Raw genomic sequence first — 23,279 nt, forward strand, 5'->3', positions numbered from 1 at the left:
ATTTGTCAGTATACCAATAGAAACCTTCCCGCTTAAAACTGTTACTTCTGTATGACAATAAACCATACATAAAATATAACCAACCTATCCAACAAAAATTCATATGCTTTTATAAAACACATTAACCTGCTCTACTTCTATCTCCAGCTCCGTTAGTTAAGATTTCCTTTCATCCTGCCAGCCGAAAGGCTAATCCTCACAGCAGCTGTTACTACTCCAGTACAGAACGAATGTGAATTTAACCTCTCCTGGATATAGTCTAATAAATTCTGTTGTTTTTCTAAGCACTTCTGTGAATTAAAATGGACGTTGGCTTGCCATCCAAATTCATGAACAGGTCTGAAGTGGCTTTTAGGCAAGTCGCCAAATAACTTCCCAATTCCCTTATAGGGTATAGCTCTCACTCCAGAGATCTTCCAAGCGAGAGCTGAAAAACAACATCTTCTCAATTTCCTCAACATTGTTTTTAATTTTCTTGGCATTATTTAAATAAATTAAGCTCAAAATCACATTAAAATAATATTAGGGATTCATTTGCGCTCTAATTCTCAGTGATTTCAACTTGATTGTACCAGTATAAATAAATAAGCCTTCCTGTGACCTTTCTGATAATGCAAAGGTCAGAATACTGAAGGATAAAACTTGAACACAAAACTCAACTCAGTACATGTGTTTAAAGGTAGGTAAAATAAGAATGCTGCCCAGTACAACGAAGATCTATTATTAGAAACAAACATATACTTAAACAGATCTTAGCCTTATTCTGACTCAAACCAACACATGCCATACAGTCTTCATTTTCCCGAAGACTTTAATCTCCATTATCCAATGTAACACAATTTAGACTCTGGTTTGGCACAGCAGCTTTAAAACTTTAAAACAACCAGAAGTCTACAGAACTTAAGCGTATTGCTTGTGTTTTCAGATCTTGCCTCCAAGAGGTGAGATATGTCCCGGTTTGACAGGGAGCTGTCAAGCAGATTGCATCACCTCGTGGCTTTGAGCATTCTACAGTCTGCATCATTCAGGGCCCTTCTTGAGACTTGCCTGCTAGTAACACATTTTCTTTGACTCACACACCCCTAGCAGAGTGTGAGGCAATAATTAACTAAGTAACACCTATCGAAATATTCTCAGCTATAAGTCAGCTACGGTGTTAATGAAATCACATGATCATTAAGGTTGGAAAAGACCCCTCAAATCCCCACGTCCCTCAGTGCCACATCTCCACAGCTCTGACAATCAGCTAATATCCAACCCGACCCAACCGGGTACAGCTCGAGGCTGTTCCCTTTCATCCCAACACTGCTAACCCGGCAGCAGAGGCCAACACCTCAGCACCGCCTCCTCTCGGAGTCGCAGAGCAGTGATGGTTCCCCTCCTCCAGAACGACCATCCCAGTTCCCTCAGCTTCTCCCCATCTCACTTTGCGCCCCTGACCCCTCACAGCTCCGCTGCCCCCTGGATACACTCCAGCACCTCAATGTCTGTCTTGTAGTGAGCAATTTACTTCCCCCCGTACCAAGACACTGAAGTTCCCCACAAGGAAGCCTACAGTCACCACGAGCGGCAGCGACTTCTCACCGACCTGAGGAGAAGGATGCACTGAGCAGTGATGCTCCTCAGGCAGCAGCACTCGTGGTGTCCTTTGGATTTATTCCAGTTTACGGCTCGCAAGGAAGATCTGTCATCGCGCTATACTTTCCGTCATCCCACAAGCGCCGGATTATCAGAGAGAGGGGCAGGACGTCCTTCACTTGCGGTAAGTCACCATAGCATTAGTCCTTCACAGAGCGGACACCTGCCGGCCCGCAGTCCTGCTCCGTGCCGCTCCCGCTCAGCGCTCCCGCTGTGACAGGACCTCCAGCTCGGACTTCCACCTCAGCTCTGGCTCCCGGCTCCGCAGCGTCCACACGAACGCCCCGGGAGCGGCTTTCTGACCGAGGCAGATTCTCGCCGCTCGAAAAGCCCGCGCACTCCATTTCCCGACGTGCCTCGGGAGCGACGCGGCGCCCGCGTCGGCGGCGCGGCGGGGTGGGGCGTACGCAAGATGGCGGCGCTCGCGGCGAAGGGCGCCGCTCTGCTGCCCGCGCGGCAATCGCGCGTGGCGCGGGCGCTGTGGGGCTGGCGCCTGCAGCGAGGGCTCGGGCAGGACGCGGGGACCGCGGGCGGTACGTGAGCGGGCGGCGGTGGCGGGAGGTGCCTTCATACGAGGGCGGGTGTGCGGCCGTCCCTTCGCCCCTCGTTCATTGCGTGTAAAATTCTCCGGCAGAAAAAAGGGACGCGAAGCCCGCTTTTACGGATGAAGCGGTTCAGGATTTGCTGTACAAAATGACGGGGTTGAACCTGCAGAAGGTTTTCCGTCCGGTTCGGCAGGAGCTGAAGCCGCCCAAGTACCGGCTGCTGACAGAGGCTCAGCTGCAGGAGGTGCGTGCGCTGCGCTGTGGGGCGCGCTCCCGCTTCCCGCCTTTCTGAGTTTTGACTGTGAAGTGAATTCGACTTTTACCTTCAGGCCACAAGGAAAGCCATTGAGGAGGCTAAAGAAAAGCTGCGGATGCCGCCGGTGTTGGATGAACGCGAGCCCATCGATGATGTGTTAGCGGACGACAAAGTCCTCGAGGGGACTGAAACTGCGAAATACATATTCACAGATTTAACTTACGCCACCCCGCACCGTGTGAGTAACCATCCACTCGTTAGTTTTAGCAGCTGTTCGTTCTTAATTCCAAAACATGCCGTAGGTTTTAGTACGACAGAGCAGGCCGAGGAGCTGAGTTTGATCTTTAGTGCAGAAATACAGAGGCGTTACAAGTTGTTGACTTCAGCCTGTTGATGATAAATTGCATTCCTGTGCTTAGTAATAGAAAACACACGTGCTGTTAATTTAGTGTGGGTTGAATGTGTGAAGTGAGGCCAGCACTAACTCCTTTCTCTGGGTTTAGTTACCTTATTCATTCCATTCTGCAGAGCTGTAGCTTTTAGTCCTGCATACAGTGTTGCTTTCTACTGTCAGATCAAGGTGTAAACATATAATTTATAATGGGCAGAATAATTCTACACATGCTAACAGTCAAAAAGACACTGTAGTGTTAATGTGGTTTTGGTATTGGAGCACTTAGTCAAACAAGAATCTTCTTTACAGTGATTCTGCTTATGTAGAGAATGCTGTGGCAGATGATGCTCTTTTTTTGACCTTCTTTTCAGGAACGTTTCATTGTAGTCAGAGAGCCAAACGGTGTGTTACGTAAGGCAACCTGGGAAGAGCGAGACCGAATGATACAGATATTCTTCCCAAAAGAAGGGCGCAGAGTTATTCCCCCAGCATTATTTAAGGACGAACACCTCGGGGTAAGATCAGCCTGGGGTTGAAATCAGATGGTTTTTATTTTCCTTGCTGTGCTGCTTGGTTAGAGCAGCAGCTCTGAGTAAGCCACTTGGTTTGTAGGTTATAATCTTCTTGAGTGATTGCTTACCAGCATCACTTGCTTCAATTGCTTAAAATAAAATTCCAAGTTGCGACCAGATACATACTGGGTAATGTAAATATTCTGTCATACTGTAAGTAGGCACATAATGGTTACGTGTGCTGTGTTGCCCAGAAGGGGATTGTTTTCACTACCAGTTAAATGTTGGATAGTTGCAATTGTGCGATATGTGACCTGTGCCTGATTTTGCACTGTTTCAGACTGTGTTTCAGCAAGACCGTCACGAGGACGTCCTTAACATGTGCATTGCTCAGTTCGAGCCCGATTCAGCTGATTATATCAGAGTAAGGTCACTTTTTTTTTAACTGAAAAAATATTAGGGAAGAACTTTCAAGGTTTATTTTATAGGCATAAATACTGTCTGCAGATCGGAGTTGCTCAGGTGTGCTCTTCCCCTCCCTTTCCATGGATTATGTATTATCTTTGTGATAAGCTTTCTATATTTTTTCCAGAAAAATTAATATTAAACATTTTCCAACCATATAGAAAGAATACAGATACAGAAAATAGTCTTCTGGTACCAAACCAGAATTGCTGCTTATAACTGTAACTGGCCACAACTGGAGTTGCACTGCTTGTGTTGTCTTGACTCCTATGCTAGGATTTGAAAAGGCCAGGTAGGTAACTGATGTACCTGAGAGCACTGTGCACAAAATAAGCTGGTGTTTGTGACAAAAAGAAGGTACAAAAATACACTTCCAGCTGAAGCATTTCAATTTAGTAACTTTAAGTACTAATGAATATATCAATCTCTCCCAGATTTTCCAGTATGTGGGTAGCGTTTAGTTTTCTCTTAACACACATCAATATACGAGTTCTAAGTACTGGATTTTCTCAGTGTTACCCCAAATTAAAACAGGTGTAAAGCTTTCAAGTAGCACAGTTGAGTTTGTGGCTTACTGCCACAGTTTAGGGAGGCCTAAAAATGGTGTAAATAAATCAATGTGAAAGGTAAAGAGGAGGAACTGTCATGAAGCTCTGCCTACGCTATTGAAACGTAATCCTGTGTCTAGGTTCACCATCGAACGTATGATGACATTGAGAAACATGCAAAATACGATCTGCTCCGTTCAACAAGGCACTTTGGAGGCATGGTGTGGTACCTGGTGAACAGAAAGAAAACAGATGGCTTACTGATAGATATGATCAACAGAGACTTGTAAGTGGGATTCATCAGTTATTTGTTTCTCTAGACAAATAGAAAATGCCTGGAAGTTTCCATTTGAATTTCCATATTTCAGACTAGGTGTAATTTTTAGCTACGTAGATGCTGAATGGAACTACCAACTACGTTAAGAGTCAAATTGGTAGGGTAGCAAAGTAGGTGTCAGCAGAAATTAACCTTTTACAGTTGCTGAACTTTTAACTTTATTTCCCTTCTAATTAATTGTCAGCAAACTTCTGACTCTGGGCCCTGTGGATCTTAAAACATAACAGTTGGTAACAACTGGGCTGTTGTGGTTTTTAAGGCTCGGTCTGGATTTTGAAGCAATTATGACGTAGCTGTGCTTGACTGTAACTGCTACAATAGACAGTGGGAAGTAAAAGACACACTTAGATTCTGAATGGGTTGTTTCCCACAAGAGCTGTTAAGCTCATTCAGAGTTCAGTGAAGCAGATAATACTTAATTGTCCAAAACATCATTAGAGCTAGGATAAAAACTGATAGAACTCAAAATTGCAGTGATGATACTTGTTTCTTACTATTGAATTTAGAAACTTCTAACAGCTGCTCAGATCCTACTTTCAAAACTGAGGATATGAAGAAAACAGAGGGAAGTTTTTATAATCATAATGGTAAATGGGCAATTCAAATACCCGGACTTAAATTATCAGACATTAAAGCATCCTTATCTACCTGTCACCCACCCACTTCGGGTCTGTATTTAGACTTATGGAGGTAAAAGCCTTATTCAAGTTTTAATTTCTTCATAGACTAAGCATTGCAAGACTCCTAATACTACTCCCATTAAATGTGCCAGCCACTGCAGTTAGTGTTAGAAGGCTTCTTGTTTGGCTGTTCCACTGAACACTTTTTTAGTGGGAAGTTCCTTGTATTTTATAGCTTTCAGCTTTATAGCTGCTGAACAGTAGTAGTTCAGGCTTAAACTGCAGTATGAATTGGTTTCTGTCTGTTACTTGCTGCATGTGCTTCTGGTCTTCCTTCTCAGGAACAAGGTGCTATTACAATAGATTATGGGCTGCCTCTTTAGCTCTATTCTAATGACTGTGTATAGGAGGTGAAAGCATATGAAAGCCTGTGGTGTGCAAGCACGCTCAAATTATTTAGAAAAAGTAATAGCTACAACTGAACCTTTATTTGTTCAGGCTGGAGGATGCTACAAGTTTAATCACACTGTATCACATGCTTCATCCGGAATGTCAGTCAGCAAAAGAAGCTAAAGAAGGGAAACTTCATGGAATCGATCTGATCAAGGTATGCTTCTCTATTTTAAGCACACTTGCCTACAGAAGATAAGGCTTTTGAACACCAGAAGCCTAGGCAGTAGTTTCCTGTATTCAACTAGAACTGCTCTATGTGTTTTTAAACTATATAAAACAGCATAATGATTGGGTAGAGCTGGCTGACAAACCCTTGGAATGCTGAAGTCTCACTGCTCTTAACCACGCATTAATCTCCACCCCCCCTCACTTCTAGGTCTTTGTGAAAACTGAATCACAGAAAGAAGGTTATATACAATTGGCCCTCCAGGCATACCAGGAAGCAATGGCTACTTCTACAGGTTCATGAAATAAACAACAATTTATCATTATTTTGAGCAGTTTGTAAACTTTCTTTGTACAGGATTCTATGATAAATATCTTGGATAACTCTGCATGCTAGAAAAATATGTACCAAAACATACTAGGACTTGCTACAGACAGCTTAATTTTACAAATACTGTACATGACCACCCTCCAGTCACATTCTCTTCTACTTCATGGTGATGTATACTGAGTTAACACTTGCCTTCTCGAAATACAGGAGAGAGCAGGAATGGAATGTTTAAAAGGATTTATTGAACTGCACATTAAATGAAAATGCTTCCATAATGCTTCAGAACCAGCCTATATCTTAAATTCCAACATACTCAAAATTTTTACGGTTGCTGGGTTTGCTCCTCTCCCTACATCTACATGGTCCATCTTCTGTATAAAAATCAAGTTAATGTGGAGCACGTAGTCCACAGAACTTCATTCCTTTGTTTGGAGTAAGTAGTAGTTGAGTTGGTCACCTAGAACTCTGTTCAGTCATCTAAGATCTCTTCATCCAGATTGATATCGGTGGTATCAATATCCTCCAGGTCTAAGTTATCGAGGTCATCTTCCAAATCCAGAAGTGTCTAGGAAAAAGACCACATAGCAGGGATATATGTTAGGTAGCTGTAGTGATGTGGTTTGTATAGTGCTATATGAGGTACGGGAACATTCAGCAACCTTAAGGTAGTGAAGCAGTGCATAAGAACTACGATAAGCTACAGAAAGAAATGCCTTCTTTAATGAGAAAGCAGCTTGCAGTACTGCAAGTTGTTACTCTGTTCTGGGTTGTGAACTCCACTTGTCTCCTTGTAGAACAGTTCCTATAGCCTTTGTAGGCTTATGTTTCTGTGCATGGTTTCTGCACACTACAGGAAAAGCTCCACACAATATAGTAAGTCTCAGGAACGTGGTTCATAACAAGTGACATTATGTGGTATACTTAACTCAAATTATTAGTTCAGTCTTTAGCTGTGACACCCCTTCCCTTCCTCAGATATATTCCAGTACCTTTTGATCTCGTGGTGGAAGCAGATCAGAATTCTGCAGTACTGTATTCATCACTTCTGGTTTAGCAGATGGAACTGCTTCTTCTGTCTTCTTCTAATGAAAAAAGATTGCTTAATTTTAACAATAGCAAGTAAACAACAGCCCCTTTGAACATCTCCCAAGCCTTGATGGTCGTCTTCTAAAATTTCCTTCAGTAATTCCAGAATCACATCTTCACAGCTGTTATGTTTTTTTAGTTCCAGCGGATCCTACCATGGTGGTTTTTTTCCCCCCTTTACTTAATTTAGAAAGAAAGAAAAACAACTTCGAGTCTGTGTGAATTAATTTAAAGAACTGAAGTGCGACTGCAGAAAGTGACAGGCCTTGTTTATAGCTTCTAATGCAAGATAATTGTAAATTAATGTGTTGTAGACAACTTATACTTGGGTAATAACACCATCAGTCTGAGCTACTTAATTAGTTAAAATATTGTATTTCCAATACCTGCACAGGGCTGCTACTCTCTAACTTCTGAAGCAGCCTTACTGCTTAGCTGTGCACAATAGCAATAGATATAAAGCATTTTAATTTGTTGAGGTATGTAAGAGATTCCAATTTCCAGCTTCGGAGCTTTCAGAGCGCTAGAAGCAGTTGGGGCAGTAAGGGGTTTGATAGGCAATTCTTCTTCAGGATGAATTCAGTGGCAGTATGCTGATTACATGCATGTACTTGAGTGAAGTTGTAACAAAACAAACACGTATGCAGCCACACAAATAATTCTGTAACTACTAATGACTTTTCTTAATCTACCTTCTTAGTCAAAAAGTTTGAGGCAAAAGAACATGGAACTCAACTGCAGTGCTTGTAGCCAGGTCAGTAAGAGCAACAGTTCAATCATCGTGGTTTTAAGATCCCTAGGGTAGATGTTACTGCACAACAGAAGCGCTTCTTAGGCTTCGTCATTTAGTGGTAACACTGACCTGAGATGCCATTACTCCTGATGGTTCAAAGCCTTTTGCTTCTTCAAGTAAGTTTCTTTCTTCATTTGGCTAAAAATTAAAAAGTGCAGACGTGTTAATGGAACGTTTACGTCATTTCATTGACTTGCTTACAGCTCAACTTGCACATCTTGGAACTCCCACTTCCTACTCACAGTGACAAGGGGGTATTCCCTGGCTGGCCGCAGGTCAGCAAGACTTTGTTTAACGTATTCTTCAACAACAAAAGCTTCCTTTAACCCAGGGAAAAGATTTTCGTATTCTGTAGGATCAGCGAGGGATTCAGCAGCTTTCTGGTTAACTTTAGAGAGACTCTCCCGCCACAGTTTAACAACCCTGGAGGCAGAAATCAGATTCACTGTATACAGGTAGTTTTGACAGTACTACTAGGATCTGCATGTACTTTGATGTTACCTTGAAACTTGGCTTGGCAAATAGGTCCGTGCAAGAAAAGCTGCTTCCGGGAGACGTCCAGTTTTAATCAGGAGTTCCAAACACAAGTCAAGCCTGACAGATTTTAAAATAGAATTTTTATCAGTAATTTTTCAAGCCAGACTTTTGCGTTACAGCTGTTTAGTCTATGATGTCAGTAAATTAAAAGCGCCCATTTTAAAAAGTAAGCATCATAAAACAGTTTTTCTGAAAGGGTACATGCTACTACTGTCTTTCTCCTTGAAATTAAGTTACCTGCAGTTAACTGTTTGGAAATGTGACGTTCTTTGTGTTTAAAAAGCCCAATGAGAACCATTTGAATTTCTCACTACTTACTTTCCCTGCAGGAAGTAGCTCATAAATGCGACGTTGTTCTTGCCATCTTTCTCTGCTCCTTCAGCTAATTTATTCACCATGTTAGCATTTCCCGAGGCTGTAGCCAGTAGCAGCAGTCCTCCATAGTCTTGTGCATGGTGCAGACATTCCTGGGCTAGGCCAAACTGGCATTTACTAATGGCAAGTTCAGCAAGTTGCTTCCATTTCTGTTCTGACTAAAAGCACAAGGAGAGGGAGGAAAAAGAAACAACAAAGCTCATAGTTTTGAATACTATTAAAGATTTTTAAAGCATTCAATATGAATTCTAAGTTCACCTGTGAAGGTACCATATCCCATCAGCATGCTTGTCTTCCCATTAAGATATGATAACGATTGCAGTTTGTTCTGTGTGTACCAATGTCACGCTGTCATTACCCAGCAACACCTGTCTACTTTCCCCTCTCCGTTTAATGACAACACATTACCTTATTCCCTACTGCTCCATTATTTTGCAACAGTGAGACCAATTCTCTGAATAATAGCTATGGGACAGATCACTGCCTGCCAGTCTTCCTAGAACATCAGAAATGATGCAAGTTTTTCAAGGCTGGAATAAAGGCCTAGAGGCTTCAGTTCTGCCAGTTCTCCTCTCTGTTCAACACTGAAGATTAAGGCTTTGTTCCTGGTTGGAATGTATTACTCTCCAGGAGGAGTTCCTGTATCTGTCTGAGCAGACAACACGCTTCTGTTCTCATCCCACAGCACAGATTCCTTTGAACTACAGGCAGAGAAACTTCAGTAAGGAAGTTGGAGGCATATTTACAGTGTTCAGAGCTGTGCTGCACTGTCCCACTGCCTCGTTTCATGAGGCCCCTACGATTTATACTCAGAATTATTCTCAATCACCAGAAGTTGTATGCTTACCTCTGCTTCTACTGCAAGCTGATAAGCAATTTTTAATTCTCCCAGCTGAAGAGCAAGTTCAAAACGATGCTCTGGATCTGTCGATACTGCAAGAGCTTGCTGTTTGAAGCCCTGAAATAAATGAAACAAATAATCAAAAGTAAAGCTCTGATCGCTCACACCAAACAGCATCCTAGATATTTTAACAAAAGCCCTCCAAAGACTACAGTGTTTCAAATAAATACAGATGATTAACATGAATCTACATTTACAGGAAGTTAGTGGCTTTTTAAGTTGTTTTGTTTTTTTTTTTTTTAATTAGCAAATTCAATTAGAAATAATCAGCTGATGACGTTTTGGATGTTTAAGAAAGTTCTCTTGCCTGTTTTTCAAGAAAATGCGCAACTCTGGTTCTCTGTTCTTTTGGAATTGTGGGGAGAACTTTGTCAGCCATACCGAAGTCTCTTCTCATCACAGCAGTTTGATATTCAAGCACTGAGACCAGCAAAGAGTAGCTAACAATGTTTAGCTCTTTATCACCCAAATAAAGTCGGTTGTCCTTAGGAATATACCCCAAAAGATACATCGTCCTGAAACAAGACAAAGACTATTCAGCTCAGATACGTCGACTGTGAGGTGCTACATAAAAAAAAATCCAATGGTAGCAGGAATATTTGCATCAACGTTTACTCTGTACCCATGTAATGCTATTTATTCTATGCAAGATTACATTAATTGCCCCAGAACATAAGCATTATAAACCAAAAGTAATTCAGCTTGTCCTAACTGCTAGTGAAAAAACATTCCAGGCTATCTTACAATCTAATGCAGCAACTTACCTGTCTAAATGGGCAATCGTGACAATTTCTCCTCCAACGTAGTAGTTGAGTCTGTTCACAGAGCTGGTGTAAATAAAGCAGTCGCCAACCCACAAACCTGTTTTCACAATCTCCTGAATCTCACCAAGAACCTGCAAATCAAATTTATGTAGATAGCAGTGAGACTACTGTGTTTTCAAATTAAATGTAACGTTCTGTACTTCAGCAGCCACAAGGGTGAGTTGCAAAAGAAGTTCCAGGTGCAAACCAGAAGTTGTGCAAACTATGCCTCCAGTTCTACAAAAAGATGCTACAAATCTCTCTCAATAATTAACTAAGTTACAAATCCAGGAAGGAAGTACCAAGTGTGTTAAACAAGATAATTAAAAGAAAAGTTTCCTCATGAGTTTTCTGCTGTTTCTCACGTGGTCTCAAACTTCTGTGCAGAAAACATTAAAGTTGTGTGAACACGCTACCTAAATGCAAGATGGCTGGACAAAACAATTTAATAGTGTTATGTTAAAGACTAACTTTGCTATGCTCTGGCAAGACTCGCTTCAGTGATCTCTGATCCTAGTCACATCCATTTGTAAATACAGGTACCTCAAACGCATCTTCAATTCCATCTTCAGTGACTCCTTCATGCGTTTCCTGGGCAGATGCAACTTTCTCTGATAGATATTTCAGAATGAAGAATGACTCTTCTGTAGCAATGCAGACAAGTTCACCCGAGTCAGACCAGAAAATCTGTGTCATCAGAATCAATAATGTCAGTGGTTTAGAGAGCTCAGGTTAAGAGAGAAAGTATGTTTTAGCTTTAATTTGTACAAACTCTCATAGCAGCCTTAGGAACCAAGAAGCCAACACATACATAAGATTTTCTTCCTTTTCACTACAAGGCAGAAGTAAACCTAAGATATTGTTACTTTATGATTGGCAGCTTGGCTTCGTTATAGAAAAAATCAACAGTCTAGCGTCTACAGTCTAGAGTAAACACAGACATGTACGTAGATTCATATCTTCAGATTCCTTTCAAAACTTACGTGTTTGGGCTGAATTTCAATTCTGCGGATCAGTTCCGTGTTATCCCAATCATAGAATGCCAAACCATTTACAGATCTCACTCCCAACAGGAAGCCACCATAGATGCCTGTAAGAAAACGAAGGTTGAAGAATTTTGCATCGTGCAGACTGTGCAGATGCATCAATATGTGTATTCTAACAGTAAATACCTTCTGCGCCAAAATCAGGTTTGAATGATTTCTTCTCCTTGAAGTTTTTAAATATCTTCACAACGCTGTTGCTCTCTCTGATTGCGTACCTGGAGATTGCATCATAAAAATATTACTTGCCTGTTAAAGTAGCAAACTACTAAAATAGCAAACTGCTACAAGAAAACCCCTGCATTTATCTTCAAAAATCAGCAGAGCACAGCAAATAGAAAACCTTAAAACAGCACCTTTTCTAAGTTCATTATTCAAAACTTTTTTGTTGTTTTTTTGTCTTCAGCCCAACTCCGTGTTTGTACAGACTGAAACGTAGCAGCAGCAAAATTAAGTTAAATCAAAGGAAAACTATGCAACACTTACTCTGATGAATCATGTGCCCACACGAACTCCTGTGCAGAACCAAAACTCTTGTTTCTCAAAGCCATAGCTGTGTAAATGATGTATTCGCCATCACCACACACTACAACAAACCTAGAGCAAGAGAAAGATGCAGTCTGTCAGACATCCATGTTCAGTGCACTAGAACAAACACACAAATCATCTGAAGATCATCACAAGGCAGTGTCACAGTACAATTACCCCAAATGCAAACAGAATTAAATAGGACAACTTTGTGTATTCCAAAACCCATCACATAATGGATTTTTTCTTCACTTTCCTAGCTATTCACTATCCCTTCTTGCTTCTGCTCTCCATTCTGCTGCATTTCTACTGTGTATCCCTTTACCTTTTCTTCCAAATTAGCTCATCTAATTAAAAAAAACAACCCTGAGATGTAATAGAAGAACTTGGTTTGCTACTACTACACTATACATTTTGTTTGCGTCATTCTTGCCCTATTTACAATGTGCAACTCGTCTGTTTAAAATGTGAGCTATTATGCAGATGGCTGAAGCCTGTACTACTATGATTTTCCCCTGCTTAGCTGTGAGACACCTGTTGGCCACAGGCTCTCAGTCACTACCAGGACACATGCAATAAGTTTTCCAGTATAAAAAAACCCAACCAACCAAACAAAAAGAAACTGATTCTTCTTTTTTTTTAATCAATTACCGTCCATTAGGGTTGTGCTGAATTGTTTGAGGATATATTTCACAGCTCCCCATATCCTTCACAGCCAGTGGCAATCTTTCTCCATCTTTAATTTCAGCATCTCCCATAGCTTTCAAGTTGGCCTGCTGGACTTCTGAATGTTTAGCCCAAATAATTTTTCCATTTGCATCCATGGACATGGCTGGTTCTTCACGGCCAAGCTAGGAAGCACAGCATAAGAACTTAGCAGACAGAGAAAACACAGTTTTGATTTCCTTTTCAGCTCCACGCATCCAGTGAAATATCCCGGCTTTGTCTAAAAATGACAATTCAAATGCTAAATGATCGGTATTTTATATATTATTATCAGATAATTAGTTGCTCTTTACACGGGACAGCAATGAATCACCTTCTCTCATTTCAAATAACTAACCGTACCTTAACAATGATGCTGCCTTCGTCATAGCCCAAAGCCACGTTATTGGATCCTCTCAAACTGGCCACACACCACACTCTCTCCATCCCATAGTTGAGCGTACTCTCCAGGCGGTAGGTGCTCGAGTGCCAGATGCGCACAGTTCCTAGAGATGAAAGGAACACACGCCTTATCACTTTCCTCAGCGTGACAGTATGAGATGTGTAGCCACAACACAACTAAATGTTCTCCCATAAGTTCCTTCCCTATCCTTTATGTAGCAGAAAACAGACAATTACCATCTTCCGAGCCTGTGATTATGATAGGCAGTTCAGGATGAAAGCTGACACAAGACACGTTCTGAGCATGTCCTTCCAGTGTTTGTACACATGTTTTATTCTGCAAGAAGAATTGTAAGGACAGGTAGATAATGAACAACTTGCAACACTTTAACTTTCATTTCTTTAATAAGTAAAATCCAGAAATCTATCTGAAAGCACATTTGTTCTAGATTTCTTCCAGTCGCATCTATTTCCCAGATGCTGAAGCAGCAGCATTAAACACGTATTACATAACAATGAATGTACTGACTTAATTCCTCCACCCCAAAGGAAAACTATTTATTTATTTTCTGTTTCTGTTTTGTGCTCCCAACATAGGCTTTCTCAGAGCTCAGTAATGCAACAGACTAAAGACAGACAGACAGCTGGGATTGCTAAAAAAATATCAGAGCAAAACATAGCTGAATTCAATTATAGGTGAAGAAACAACTAATGTCTTCATCAAGGATGTTTACCCACAGCTGTATAAGAAGAGTCTACTCTGCTAGAAGCAACTAGGAGTAGACTGCAATTAATATATACAGCTTTACGTGGTACTAAAACTTTAATCTTAGTTACATAACAATCATTGTAGTGCATATTTTAATAAACACTACTAGCTTTAATTTCTGATCTTGGATTTAATCGTGGACAATACACTTTAACAACCAGAAATTCCTATCTAACAAACTTCATCTTGTCCTTCTGACCATTAACACATTTGTACACAGGAAGAATTTATGAGCTCTAGGTTCCAGCAATTGTCTCTGGATTCCATCTGTTTCTTTCCTGTACAGCTCTCAAATGAGGCAATAATGCAACTCATTTGATGACCTGTGAACTGTCAAGTACTCACAAGCATGCATACATGCATGAACAATGTGTGCCTGTCCAATGTGTCCAGAACACAGACAAGAAAAAAAACTATTAGCAACACCTTAACATTAAATCTAAGTAGCCTCTAAGTTCATCTGCAGAATTCACAGCATGCTCTCCAAAAAGTTATCAACATCTGAGAACTGTATCATGAAATACTGTTCCCACTTTCATCTTTCATAGGAAGAAAGAGGTGTTGGTGTTTTCAAGTCCTTTTCCTTTTTACCATTTTGTGATTTTGCTGTCTATCCAACAGATTGCAGAAAGCTGAACACATACCTGGTAGTCCCAGATCTTAACCAGCCGGTCATCTGCCCCTGAAATAAGATACGGCTTGTCTCCTCCGCTGTAGTAGTCAATGCAGTTCACCCCTTTCTCATGGCCTTCCAGAGTAAAGTTGGGTGAAGAGGAGCCAAGCTGCCACACCTTTCCAGGGGATAAAATAACAACACATCAAAATAGCCCCACATAGATTTTGATCTTCTCTTATCTAGGCCAACCCTGCCAAACAGAGGTTGTATTCTAATGCATGTTCAGAAGTCAAACTGTAGGTACACTGATATTTTCCATGATCATCAAAGCAATATTTATACACATCCCATCTCCACATCTGAAGACTGATGAAATCAAAGCTGTCATTTTACAGCCAGCACGGTGGTAATTTTAGGAAACTTGAGGAACTCTTACTCTCCAGATGGTTGTAAACCTACAGTCTCAGATTCTCAGTAACAGCTTCACAGCAAATGAAGCTCAGTCTGCTGTCAGAAGATCGAAGACATCTCTGGATCCAGTTTAAAAGGCTGATAGCAAATAACTACAAATGATGGGAGAAATATCTTTTTTGTTTTTATTTTTTAAACGCACGCAGTTAAAGGCTTTACCCACTGAAGGTACATATAGGTTTAATTCTCCTGAACTACTCATAGACAGCATAGCTATTAACCCATCCCGAGGTATCTGCAAGATCCAAGAGGAACGCAGCAATCACTGAAGTTAAATTTCAGTGATTACAGGCATCAGGTAATCTTGTAAATTCACTGAATTACCTTTTCTGTGTGTAGCTAGTACGTGTCTAGTAACTCAGCCAAAATACACATCTTGGGACAAAAATAATTCCATTACTGACCTACTTTTTGTAACCCACTGTTCTCATCGCTGGTTTGCGTGTTCCTTCTGGTAATTACTTAATAACTGAAAAAGAAACAAAACAACAATTCTCTACCTTGATTGTCCTATCCAAAGAGGCACTGGCAAACTGATTATTATCTTTTGGGTTTATGACGATCTGCATGACGTAATGGGTATGTCCTTCAAACACTTGAGAACAAGACCATTTCTTATCCCAGTCCCAGAGTTTAATAAGCATGTCATCTGCGGAAAAAGAAACAGCAACAAAAAAATCAAGCTTCAGTTAGTTTAACATCTTCTGAAATAACATGAGTGGTGATTACTTCAAGTTAAAAGTTCCTTCACATCTCCCTGCAAAAGAGGCAATGCTAATACTCAAGATAAGTATCTTAATCTCTTAAACTGTTCTTTCCTTACAGGAAGGCCACAGGGAGTACAAGTATCTCTAAAAGATTCTCCAGTAGAATGGTTATAAAACTAAGAAATGAGCCTGCCCAGATCATATAAATGTACTATTTCTGTTCAGAAAATGAATCTGTCTTACAGAGATTAAGAACTGATATTAAGGTATTAAATTATTAATCTTAAGATTATGGACAGATTTTAAAAGAATTAAACCTGTGCTTTCTTCTTTGGCACTTACTGTAATGATCAATAAGGAATAGGAAGCAGAAGCAACCAGGGTGGCTTCCTAATATCTTTATTTCAAGTGTATTATCTTCAATAGAAATAACTACGATGCCTCCAACACAAAATGTTCACTATGTTCTAGCAGTGCTCAGGCTGTGTTAGCAAGATTTCCAGGAGTAAAAAGGACAGAAAATGATGCGTGTACTTCTTGGGCAAGATTTGTTGGGATACGGTGATTTTCCATTCCTACATATCATAGAGGAGCTCAAATAACAGAACTCTGTAGTATGCTGGGGAAAACAGGTGAGAGTTTCCTTCTGCTTTGATTCACATTGTTAGCTGAAATACTTAAGTATCTATAAAAAATGGAGCTTCAGTGAAGCGAACTCCAGAAAGGCAACTAATTATCGCCGATGTGAACTTGTCATCGAGCAGTCATTAAGCAACAAGAGCCTTCAGAGGTCTTCTCTGGTAACATCATAAGCTATATAAGCTATATAATATAAACTATAATATTTTCAATTCTAAGTAGAAATGATATTCTGTTAAAAAATATGAACATATCTGGCAGAGAAATAACAACAGATACACCAGATACTTGCTCAAGGATTTCTGTTAAGCAGAAACCTGAAAAAACACGCAACTCCTATCGAGACAGAACCCTGGAAATGGAGGATGAAAAACATCAAAATGTATCAAAAACCTCTTACCGCTGCTTGTCAGTATGAAAGGCTGCGTGGGATGTACAGCAATACAGCGAATGTAATCTGAATGCGCTTCAAACATGTGCACTCTTTCCAGGGTGTTGTAATTGAAAACTCTAATTTGCATGTCATCCTGTGAAAGACATTAGAATAAAAAGCTACAACAGTACTTCCCATACAATCCACTGCAATATAGTGTAGAGCAGCTAGACAGAACATTCCGCTATTAAAGAATCTCTTACAAAGATGTGTTCAAGAAAAATTATTTTCTACCTAAATGAGACAAATCATTATTTGGCTCAGAAGTCTATAAGTTCCCCACTATTATACCAAGGCATTTGTAAAATAAGCTTCAGCTAAAAAATCATTTTAAAAACATGTATTTTAAATGATTTAAAGCGAAGTGCTTTGGAAGTTATTAATGCCTAATATGAAAATGAAAAGCAAGGTGCTTGCACTAAAACAAATGGAAATCGGATGTCAACTTTTTCAGCTGGGAAGGACACGAACAAAAGAAAAGGTATCTTTATTTTAGATACAGCTGCACAATGAATCAGACTGAGGGACTGATCCAGGTGAAATTAAATTGATAAGAATACATATTAATTTCCATCAGTTCCTAATCCAGTTCCCCATGCAGCTGTTTGAACTCTTGTGCTGACAAGAGAGGCCAAATGCACTTCAGTTAACAGCAGAAGTTGAATGTAGACCTACATTGCATTAGATATAAGATTTAGCCACAAATTAGGTTGCCTTCCTCTGAAATGAAAAGTTTAATTCTCTAAGATAAAAGGAAAAAAAATACTGGAGAAGTGAAGTATTTCCTTCTGTCTTGCATGTTAATATTGAATCATTTTTATGAGATGTATAAAGAATGGCATGGAAACAAATTAAGAGAAACTCCTACTGCATATAGAAATCACAAGAAGATGGACAGCTTACAGCTCCTGTAACAACCCAGTTCTTCCTTGCCACAAATTTGGCAGCTCTCACTGGCAGATCACACACTTCAAAAGTCTTCACCAAAGTCTAAAAATAAAAATGATAAGTTTATAGCAATGGAGAAAAGAAGAGTTTTGAAATTAGTCTTCCTTAACTGTGTTCAATGGGTAGTCATGTGTAGTCTTCAAGGGATATTACAACACAGCACGTACAATCTTTTAAAGCAGCATCTGTATGCAAGAAGGTATTTGCCTGTCTGCTCACCTTCTTGTTTTCCATTCATTCCCTCCAGACACCACTCAAACCTCCAGATCATTTCTAAATCTGCTGCCCAATTTCAGCCATACGTGACAGAGAAGCACTTCCTACACCCCTCATAGTTATTGACTGCAAGTACAAAGGAGATTATTCTTCTATTCTTGAAACTAAACGTGTAGTAAATGAAGCATCATCAGAGCTATGCTTAAGAAAATACCTGCCTATTATTACAGTGACTCCTATATACATGTCAGGGTGAGCACAGTCAATTAGTAGCAACATTTCTAGATTTTTCTTGCATGTCTGTTGTTGAAAGTTAAAATTTATACACTGGCCAATTTTGAAGAATCATAGCAAAGGGAAGCCAAAGTTACCACCTGTGTTTCATGGTTCCAAACGCAGACGCTGCCATTGTAGAGACTTGCTAGCATCCATGGCTCGGTGGGGTGCAGGTCCACACTTTTCACCCGGTCAGACCGGGCTGTCAGCTTTCGCTTGATATCAAGTCGGAGAGGCTGGAGGTGAAAATAATGGAGAACACTGTGTTATTCCAGCATAAAATGGGTATAAACACATGATGGAGGAAGGAAAGCCAAAATCAGCCCCTGAAGTAAACAGAGTTAATCTTGTTTTACGAGCAAACGAAGACCGCTCTTTTCTGTCCATCTGCCTTTGTTTTTGTCTGGAGGCCAGAGATTTGTGGAAACATCCCATCCCTACCAGTGGGTCTGTTCCATCTACCTTTGTGAACACGCAGTGTTTCCATACAGTGAATGTGCATACTGCAGCACAGACAAAGATGCTGTGCACCGCTCCATGTGCGCTTCCCTGGTGTCCCTGACCTTCTGAAGGAAAGCAAAGGGCCTTCCCTTCCAGTGTAAGCAACAAAAAAATGAATCTCTTTCTGTCTCACTTGAGAAAGACCAAAGAGGTGGAAAAGTCAGCTGTCACCTCAGACAAGCTTTGCGTTTGGCAAAAGTAGCATTAAAATCACGAAGAGAAATACACTTTAGCATGAAACACGTGTCAGAAGAACTGGGGGGAGTTCATGCGCATCCGTTACAAAGGAGGCTCTGATCTTTAATCACCAGCAAAGCGATTTTCTGAGCCCTGCCGATCACTCCGATGCTCTCGGCCACCCGCAGGCGGTACCGCAGCCCTGGTGCCGCTATAGGCACATATACAGGCCCTACAGGCCCTCGGCGCTGCCCTGTCAGAGCCGGCCGCAGTGCAGGACAGCTCCACCAACGCTCCCCCACAACAACTCGGGCGCACCCCGCGAAGCCCCCGGCGCGGCCCACCAGGTCACATCCGCTGCTGTAACCCTCTAACGCCGCACGGTCCGGTCCGGTCCACATTCCGTGTCCCCACGCTCCCCCCCGACTCACTCACTCACCATGTCGCGGCGTCGCCCCGCAGGAGCCCCGAAGCTGAGGTGTCCCAGGCCCGGCTACCCGCACCCTCCGACGTGGAGCTTCCGGACACGTCGCTCTCGCGAGATCTGAGCATCACGTTCCCGGGCTTCGCGAGAGCGGGAACCCCGTGGGATGCCGGGACATGCAGTCCGTGCCGCCAACGCTGCGAGGCATTCTGGGAGTTGTAGTAGCGGAGCGCGTGCTGTAACGGTTACCTCGTGTGGCGGGAACGGCGCTGTGTGACTTCGCAGCCATCACTGAGAACGTTCCTCACAGAGAAGCCTGAAGCAAGGAAAGGGGCACAGTCAGCTGCTATGGGTGAGTTTACACTGTTTGCTTCCACTTAAGGCTTTTTTTAAATTATTTTTTTATTTTTTATTTTTTATTTTTTATTTTTGTTATGTTAATGATTGTGAAATAATGCTTAAAATCCGTGAATTTCAGGATGTTGGAAGGCAACTAAGAGTTTAAGATTGCAGTGTAATTCGTGATCTTTAGGGAGCTGAGGTGTTTGGAACAGGATGGAGCTCTGTTAGAAGTAGTGCTGGGGGAAGATGCACCTATTAGAGAATGTAGGTAGTGGGGGGTGCACAACACACGTATATTTTTGCTTGAAAAAACTCACTGAGGTCCTGCTGAGAGATGAGAGTATTACGGGGGTATCAAGGATAGCAAGGAAAGCGTGTGAGGGATGAAGGGATGGGGTTATTAGTCAAGAAAATAGCGGGGAAAGGATGGAATTAGCTTGATGTTAGTTTCTCCTGGGAAGCTGTAGTAATAGAAAAGCTAAAGCGCAAGTAAAAAGACGTGGGCTATAAGCCAAGGCTGACCTTGCAGAAGGAGAGAAGCAATGAAATAAAACCCAAACAAACAGTTCTGTGTATTAAGGATGAGCAATATCTCTCACAGTTGCTAGATGGAATGGTACCGGTTTGGAATCAAGAAAAAATGCTCCACAAATTGCTGGGAATTGAGTGGGTGTACAGAGGAACTATTATCATGTACGTGTTCTCCTTTCACATTGTTTGCTATGTATCTCATTCCAGACACTGTTTCAGTTATATATAAAGTAGGTGGAGCCATGGGCTGTCCCTAAGAAGACAGTCAATACAAAGGCACTAAATAAAACCATAATCTCCAGTTTGAGTTCTTTATGCTACTCAATGGCTATTTGTATTGCCAGTTTGCCGAGAGAGATCCTTCGAGGGAAAAAAGTAAGCTAGACATAGACATACAGATACTAGTGGACTTTTCCATGTTTTTGCTATGGGAGAATTAGGTAGAAACACTGAATCTATAATGGAGTTGCACATGGAGATACAACTGTTACCCAAAGGAAGCAGCTCAGGTATGGTTCAGGGCTCTTGCTTCTCAGGATAACCAGTCTGTTCACTTTATAGGTATCTCAGCTTAGATTCTTTTGACTGAAATTAGCGTCAGTTGTTGAATTTGTATGCCAATAAAATGTTTTCTGGGAGTAGGAGAGACTGTTTCAAGATACAAAATTGCACATTAATGATATGCCAAAGAAAAAGATGAAAGCATTTTGGAGTATTGGTTGTGAGGACTTATTATTTAGCCTCAGTGTACCACATGGTTTTCTTTTTAACAGAAGGGGGGAAGGCTAACAAGGAAATACCAGTCCACTTTCTTGTTGTCTCAGGTAAGGCCTGGAGGTCCATAATAGAGCCACATCCATGTAGCTCATCTGCTATGCTTGGCAATCTGTATCCAGGTGAATAACTAACAGGCATCCTTAGCTAGGTCCAAACCTGGTATAATAGATAATGTGATGTTGCTTGTTATAGTCAGCAGCTCTGTCCGTAGGGTTCAGTATTTCTGTGCCTTGATGGTTTTACCCAGGATGCTACCAGCGCTATATAAATTCTCCTTTGTTTCTCCATCAACCATCACTTGTTTTTAGCATGGGGATATTTAGCACCTGCCAGGATCACTGTATTTCTTTCTGGATCCCAGTTTGCAAGCAAGTCTGAGCTGGACTGATTTTATTATCTTGAGGTTGCATTATGAACTGCTTCCTTATTCTCCAAGTATTCTGTGAGTTATTTTGTGAGTTAAATCAATATATTATTCTTGCTAGGTTCTTTCTTTTGGAATGCAATACAGTTTTTATATATTTAGGTCAACTCTATTGTACCGCATAGTACCTATTTCATATACAAAATTAATGTGAAGTCTTTTTCATTGCCAAGAGTTAATAGTTGCAGTGCAGTGAATTGAAGTAAAACTCATTGCGGCCTTAACTTGGAAGATGGTAAAGATTGATGGAACACAGTGGATTTAAACACAGTGTGTTATTAATGTAGAGGTGACAGAGCTCTGAGACAAAGCCTGCTGTAAATCTGAATTAAAAGCATCCTGTACTGTACTGCTTCATTTTGTTACAAGCCAGGAGATATAACATCTTGGAAACATGCTCCTCTGGGATACAAACCTGACTCACTAAACACTAAACCGGAGATCAGATCACTACACTTGTGAAGATAATAAGGAGCTAAGATACTAGCAAAGAAATCAGAACTTTCAGCAGAGATATTAAGAGTGCAATGTTCATATTAGAAACAAAATAATCCCATCCTCTCCATATTGATTCCATCTGGTAGTGCATTAAACAGAGTTCAAAAAATAGCAATTGCTTCAAATGTGATCATTATGTAGTGCCCACAAAGCAAAGAGATACTGCAGTGCATAAGGACGGGGCTGGGAGCTTTGTATTTGAAGTCACCCAAAATAACATCACACAACACCTTCATTACCTGCCTTACAACCTAAAATTCTGCCAAACTTCAGAATGTGGGCTTACGTTTTTTTTCTGTGAACTCATGTGAACAAGGCACCTATATCAGCTTGTATTTCAAGTTTCAATATAAGGCATCAGCCCATGTTTGAAAGGTGCTAAAGGAGCAAAAATGCCATCTTCCTTAAATCAGTAACAGGATAATCATCGATACTTTTAGCAGCTTCTAATTTAAGCAGACTGATTTAAAACAAAATACAAAGGATTAATGGCAGTAGTTTACTCACGTGGTAGTAATGTGAAGAGAGGTTTCTATAAACAAGGAGCACTGACAGAATTCATGTTATTAATGAGAGTAAATGGAACTGTTCAGCATAATAGAGAGACACAAGTTCTTACCCTCTTGTTCTACTGCTGCATTGGGTAAATTGATTCATTAGGTAAGTGCTATCTCTGTGTCATTTATGTAATCACTTACTGAGAAGGATCTTGATTGACCTGCTAGTACTTCTGATTTATTAACACTTAGTTCTTCACGTTTTATGTTCTGGAGGCCATAGTCACAATTTTGGCATGATTCCACTTCCAATAAGATCAGTGGCAAAAGGGCAGGCCTTGAAAACATAGAAGCAAAATGCAGCAGTTTATATCCTCCCAGGTGTCCCAAGTTTAGAGCATACAGTTTCTTTTCTTTAATCAGCTTCCCACTATAGCTGAATATTGCTATTAATGTTCTTTTTTTTTTTCTTTAGTTCTGAGGTCTCAGATAAACTGACTCAGTTTTCTCTGCTTTTCATTAAACCTGTCAAACCATTTCAGAGATCTGATTCAGCATGCAGTTGAATTTGCCCTGAATACATTCTTGAGACAACA

General features: G+C 40.9%; 2 protein-coding genes across 3 annotated transcripts; one reads left to right on the plus strand and one right to left on the minus strand.

Annotated features, from left to right (window-relative positions):
- Positions 1–2,011: 2,011 nt before the first annotated feature.
- MRPS22 (mitochondrial ribosomal protein S22) lies at positions 2,012–6,334 on the plus strand. The gene is made up of 8 exons (XM_072344236.1): positions 2,012–2,171; positions 2,273–2,427; positions 2,513–2,677; positions 3,205–3,348; positions 3,686–3,769; positions 4,499–4,644; positions 5,814–5,922; positions 6,145–6,334. The coding sequence occupies exons 1-8, from the start codon at positions 2,051–2,053 to the stop codon at positions 6,235–6,237; spliced, it is 1,017 nt and encodes a 338-aa protein (XP_072200337.1). The 5' UTR covers positions 2,012–2,050; the 3' UTR covers positions 6,238–6,334.
- A 152-nt stretch (positions 6,335–6,486) lies between these two features.
- Positions 6,487–19,759, minus strand: COPB2 (COPI coat complex subunit beta 2). Of its 2 annotated transcripts, none has more exons than XM_072344235.1 (22): positions 19,630–19,759; positions 18,611–18,748; positions 17,976–18,062; positions 17,040–17,166; positions 15,794–15,942; positions 14,851–14,997; positions 13,675–13,774; positions 13,399–13,541; positions 12,982–13,181; positions 12,289–12,399; positions 11,932–12,020; positions 11,743–11,849; positions 11,303–11,446; positions 10,721–10,851; positions 10,264–10,471; positions 9,903–10,013; positions 8,999–9,213; positions 8,645–8,737; positions 8,386–8,566; positions 8,213–8,281; positions 7,254–7,343; positions 6,487–6,829 (listed from the first exon to the last, which is right to left on the minus strand). In XM_072344235.1, the coding sequence occupies exons 1-22, from the start codon at positions 19,630–19,632 to the stop codon at positions 6,734–6,736; spliced, it is 2,739 nt and encodes a 912-aa protein (XP_072200336.1). In that variant the 5' UTR covers positions 19,633–19,759; the 3' UTR covers positions 6,487–6,733. The 2 variants fall into 2 exon arrangements, with proteins under 2 accessions (XP_072200336.1, XP_072200335.1); XM_072344234.1 differs by having other exon boundaries at positions 7,254–7,346.
- Between the last annotated feature and the right edge of the window lie 3,520 nt (positions 19,760–23,279).

Source organism: Excalfactoria chinensis, chromosome 9, assembly GCF_039878825.1.
Source record: "Excalfactoria chinensis isolate bCotChi1 chromosome 9, bCotChi1.hap2, whole genome shotgun sequence".
Classification (NCBI taxonomy): domain Eukaryota; kingdom Metazoa; phylum Chordata; class Aves; order Galliformes; family Phasianidae; genus Excalfactoria; species Excalfactoria chinensis.